This window comes from Odocoileus virginianus, chromosome 6 (assembly GCF_023699985.2).
Source record: "Odocoileus virginianus isolate 20LAN1187 ecotype Illinois chromosome 6, Ovbor_1.2, whole genome shotgun sequence".
In the NCBI taxonomy this organism is placed as follows: Eukaryota; Metazoa; Chordata; class Mammalia; order Artiodactyla; family Cervidae; genus Odocoileus; species Odocoileus virginianus.
Window position 1 is genome coordinate 17,236,622 of NC_069679.1, and position 5,794 is coordinate 17,242,415.

Here is a 5,794-nt window from a genome sequence, read left to right on the forward strand (position 1 = left end):
AAAATGGATAAAAGAAATCTGTCTGTAGTGTCAGAATTCATGCTTCTGGGACTTTGCCAGTCATGGGATAAGCAAGTCTTATTCTTACTGATATTTTTTATGCTATATTTGATCATAGTATCTGGAAACATTGTCATCATGATCTTAATCATCACTGACCCCCATCTGCATTCTCCCATGTACTTCCTATTGGCCAACCTGTCCTTTGTTGATATGTGGCTTTGCTCAGTGACCACTCCTAAGATGATCACAGACTTTGTCAGAGAGAACAAGACTATTTCCTTTGGAGGCTGCATGTGCCAGGTCCTCTTTGTGCATTTTGTTGGAGGGGGTGAGATGGTGCTATTGGTGGTAATGGCCTTTGACCGCTATGTGGCCATCTGCAAGCCACTGCACTATTCAACCATAATGAACCTGCAAAGGTGCATTGGGCTTGTGGCAACTTCCTGGACCATTGGCTTTGTGCATGCCGTGAGTCAAATGGTTGTGATTGTGCGATTGCCCTTCTGTGGCCCCAGGGAAATCGACAGTTTCTTCTGTGACATACCGCTGGTAATCAAGCTTGCCTGCATGGATTCCTATAACTTGGGAATATTAATGAATGCTGACAGTGGGGTTCTGGCCATGACCTGCTTTATACTGCTGCTGATATCCTACACATATATTCTTCTTACTGTTCGCCGAAGCTCTAAAGCTGGCACCTCGAGGGCACTCTCTACCTGCACTGCCCACATCACAGTGGTGCTGCTCTTCTTTGGACCCTGCATCTTCATCTATGTGTGGCCACCCAGCATCACCTGGGTGGACAAATTTCTTGCCGTGTTTTACTCTGTTTTTACACCTCTTCTAAATCCAGCCATTTATACCCTGAGAAATAAAGAGATAAAAATTGCTCTGAAGAGATTCAGTAGCTACTACCTACATTCCAAGAGGCATATTAATGCCTAAAATCTCACTGGAAGCACTTCAAATTGACAACATATAGACCTTATAAAAGAGGTTGAAAATTCTAGGCATTCAATTTATATCTACATGTTATGTCTGTCTCCAAGTCCAGAAATAGGGTTAATATAATTCATGGAATTTCAACAACTTGTTAGTCAACCAGTAGAACACCGTGAAATATTTATCTAAAATTCAAACACTAATAATCCCTCTTTGTGAGGGGATTATCTAATCAGTCTTCCTATGCCTTTAACTGAGCTTTAATTTTTTAAGTGAGAGTTTAAACTCTCATTTAAAGTTTAACTCTTTAAATGAGAAGCTTAAATTCATTCAGCCAAGTCATACCTTCATCCTGATAAATAGCATCTGAATAAACTTCTCTTGAATTTTCTCCTAACTCCATTTGGAAAATGTTTCTGTAATATTCACTCTTTCCCTCAAGCCTTTCACTTAACCTCTTGTCAAGAGGCAACTGAATTAATATTTAACAGAGCTTTTTACCCAAATACTAAAGAAAAGCTATATGGGAGAGAATAGAAAGAGAATGAAATAACAGCAATACAATACATAAGGAATATCAGTGGAGGTTAGAATAATAATGGGGGTTATTCTGTATTTGGCTTCCATTAACTCCATAAAAGTGACAAAAAAATGTAAAGCCTAATGATATTTTTTTGGTTATCTTAGTTGCAGGGACTAATATTTATGTTTTAAATTATTATTAAACATTTCCATAAAACTCCTCAATTGCAAGCTCTCTAAGGTCAGGGGCTATGTCTTACCTGGTTATTCTTGAAATTTAGTACATTAGTTAATATAAAATCAGCACTTAACAAATCTATTTTAATGTAAATATACAGGCCAATTTTTCCGTTCAAATACCCGTAACATTTATGGATCATGGTGTATTTAATACAGTCTTCAGTCCTTAAAAACAAATTCCTAAAAATTTCAAATTATAAACAAAATTTACCCTTTTTCTTACAGAATTATAAATTAAGTGAATTGAAATTCAGTTGTCAGAATCAACAATATAAACCCTAAAATAAAAATATGACACATATGCGGTTTTCATTTTTCTTAATATGGGACCAAAATACAAAAAAATAAGGCAGAATGAAGGCGAGGTGGGATGTTTCAAGAGAAGAGCATTGAAACATGTATATTATCTAGGGTGAAACAGATCACCAGCCCAGGTTGGGTGCATGAGACAAGTGCTCGGGCCTGGTGCACTGGGAAGACCCAGAGGGATCGGGTGGAGAGGGAGGTGGGAGGGGGGACCGGGATGGGGAATACATGTAAATCCATGGCTAATTCATGTCAATGTATGACAAAAACCACTGCAATGATGTAAAGTAATTAGCCTCCAACTAATAAAAATAAATAAAAAAAAAAAGTAATAGATAGCCACTATGGAAAGCAATATGATGTTTCCTCAAAAAAATTAAAATTAGAACTACCATATGATTCAGTAATTCCACTTTCTGGTATTTAATCTGTAGAAAATAAAAGAAACACTGATTCAAAAATTAAAAAAAAATAATGTACTTATCATCCTTGAATGCCTACTCTATGCCATTATATGTATTATTTTAAAGCATTAATTAGTCCCAAATTGCAAGTGAGAAAATTAGATTCAGAAACATGAGTTAAAGTTCCTCAAGATAACACAGCTTTATTTTTCTTCAGTTAAGGATTCAAAGATTAATTTGATTTCCAAGATTGTTCACTTATTAAATGATACTACACTGTACAATAGAAAACTGCTCACTGCAAAGAAAGCAAAATGACTTTTTAAGAGTCTGGCCATTTTTCTACTTGGAATTTGTCACTTTAAAGATTTAAAAAACACATTTTATGAGTTACATGCATTCCTAGGATTTTCTCCTAATTGTGTGGCTTATTTTTCCAGTCTCATTTTTTTACTGAACAGAATTTTAAATTTTAATGTGTCTAATTTTTTAAGAGTTAATTATTTTTTTGCTTATTTCAAAGTTATGAAAACATTCTACTTTGTTTTTTAGAAGATTTACTATCTTAACTTTCACATTTAAGATCTACAATCATTTTGAGCTTAACTTCTCTGTAAGAAATAGAAGTCAAATTTAATTTTCAACATTTGACCTAGAAAATCCATTTGACCTAGATTTTTTCATTTTGGTAGAAAAACAAACAAATAAAGACATCTTTAAGTCCATCCCTGTTATGTATGTAGTCTTATCCCTGTATGTAGTCTTTTTTTTATCATCTTCTCCATAGGAAAGTGACCCTTCCCTCCTTTAGGATTAACGCAGAATTTACAATAGCACTACTAAATATTTAAACACTGTTTTCATAGTGTATATATATTTTTATTTTAAGTGTTAGTATATACATGGATTGCTTTATGGATTCTCTATTTAATGCCATCTATTTTTTGTACCTGTTGACCAGTTTCACATTCTCTAATTATCATAACTATTTAATTAGTCTTGATATCTAGTAGGGTAAGTCTTCTCAATTTATTTCTCTTTCAACTTTTTTTGGCAGTCTTAGCTTAATACATTTCCACATAAATTTATGATCCACTTTTCAATTCGCACAAAAATTATTGCTGGAATTTTGATTGGGATTACTTTGAATGGGAAGTTCAGTTCAGTTCAGTCGCTCAGTCACGTCCAACTCTTTGTGACCCCGTGAATTGCAGCACGCTAGGCCTCTCTGACCATTACCAACTCCCGGAGTCTACACAAACCCATGTCCATTGAGTCAGTGATGCCATCCATCCATCTCATCCTCTGTCATCCCCTCCTCCTCTTGCCCCCAATCCTTCCCAGCATTAGAGTCTTTTCCAACGAGTCAACTCTTTGCCTGAAGTGGCCAAAATATTGGAGTTTCAGCTTCAACATCAGTCCTTCCAGTGAACACCCAGGGCTGATTTCCTTTAGGATGGACTCTCAAGAGTCTTATCCAACACCACAGTTCAAAAGCATCATTTCTACGCTCAGCGACTTCACTTTCTTTTTCTTTCTATTGTTTACTATAGTCATCATGTTTTACATTACATCCCTAGTACTTGTTGTTGTTCAGTTGCTCAGTCATGTCCAACTCTTTGCAACCACATGGACTGCAGCATGCCAGGCTTCCCTGTCCATCACCCACTTCTGGTGCTTGCTAAAACGCATGTCCATCGAGTCAGTGATGCCACCCAACCATCTCATCCTGTCGTCCTCTTTTCCTCCTGCCTTCTGCCTTTCCTAGCATCAGAGTCTTTTCCAATGAATTGGCTCTTTGCATCAAGTGGCCAAAGTAGTGGAACTTCAGTTTCAATATCAGTCCTTCCAAAGAATATTCAGGATTGATTTCCTTTAGGATTGACTGGTTTGATCTCCTTGCAGTCCAAGGGACTCTCAAGAGTCTCCTCCAACACTACAGTTCAAAAGCATTGATTCTTTGGTGCTCAACCTTCTTTATGGTCCAACTCTTACATACATACAAGACTACTGGAAAAAACATAGCTTTGACTATCCAGACCTTTGCTGGCAAATCAATGTCTCTGTTTTTTTTTTTAACACTCTGTCTACATTTATCATAGCTTTTCTTCCAAGAAGCAAGCGTCTTTTAATTTCATGGCTGCAGTCACTATCTGCAGTGATTTTGAAGTCCAAGAGAGTAGTTTGTCACTGTTTCCAATCTTTCCCAGCATCAGGGTCTTTTCCAATGAGTTAATTCTTTGCATCAGGTGGCCGAAAGATTGGAGTTTCAGCTTCAGCATCAGTCCTTCCAATGAATATTCAGGACTGATTTCCTTTAGGATGGACTGATTGGATCTCCTTGCCGTCCAAGGGACTCTCAAGAGTCTTCTGCAGCACCACAGTTCAAAAGCATCATTCTTTGGTGCTCAGATTTCTTTATGGTCCAACTCTCACATCCATACGTGACTACTGGAAAAACCATAGCTTTGACTAGATGGAATTTTGTTGGCAAAGTAATGTCCCTGCTTTTTAATGTGCTGTCTAGGTTTGTCATAGCTTTTCTTCCAAGGAGCAAGCGTCTTTTGATTTCATGGCTCAGTCACCATCTGCAGTGATTTTCGAGCCCCCCAAAATAAAGTCTCTCACTGTTTCCTTTGTTTCCCCATCTATTTGCCATGAGGTGATGGAACTGGATGCCATGATCTTCATTTTTTGAATGCTGAGTTTTAAGCCAAATTTTTTCATGCTCCTCTTTCACCCTCATCAAAAGACTCACCCTAGTACTTATTTATCTTTAACTGGAACTTTGTACCCTTTGACCACCTGCCTCCAAATCCCCCTCCTGCTAACACTCTATTTATGGTAACCACAAGTCTGATCCCTTTTTCTAGGAATTCTGTGCTTTTTGTTTTGTTAAGACTCCACATATAGATAGACTAGTAAATCTGGTCTTTTGTGTTCCTATGGAACTGGGTACAGTTTCACTAGCAGATAAGACTGTCCATTTCACAGTAATATTTATTTGTCTTTGTTCAGTTGCTAAGTCCTGTCTGACTCTTGGTGACCCCATGGAGTGTAGCATGCCAGTCTCCTGTCTTCCACCATCTCCCAGAATTTGCTCAAAGTCATGTCCATTGAGTTGGTGATGCTATCCAACCATCTCATCTTCTGCTGCCCCCTTTTCCTTTTGCCTCTAATCTTTCTCCTGCATCAGGGTCTTTTCCAGTGAGTTGGCTCTTTGCATCAGTGGTCAAAGTATGGAACTTCAGCTTCAGCATCAGTCCTTCCAAGGTATATTCAGGGTTGATTTCCTTTAGGATTGACTAGTTTGATCTCCTTGCTGTCCAAGAGATTCTCAAGAGTCTTCTTCAGCACCACAATTCAATAGCATCAAT

At 37.5% G+C, this 5,794-nt stretch overlaps 1 protein-coding gene across 1 annotated transcript; it reads left to right on the forward strand.

Moving 5' to 3' along the window:
* Positions 1-948, forward strand: LOC110141709 (olfactory receptor 4K14-like). The gene has a single exon (XM_020900671.2). It carries the CDS (start codon positions 4-6, stop codon positions 946-948), a length of 945 nt encoding a protein of 314 aa, XP_020756330.2. The 5' UTR covers positions 1-3.
* The last annotated feature ends 4,846 nt before the right edge of the window (positions 949-5,794 follow it).

What these genes read in the sequence shown, in the direction of transcription:
- LOC110141709 (XM_020900671.2), top strand. Translation starts at nt 4, where the DNA reads ATGGATAAAAGAAATCTGTCTGTAGTGTCAGAATTCATGCTTCTGGGA.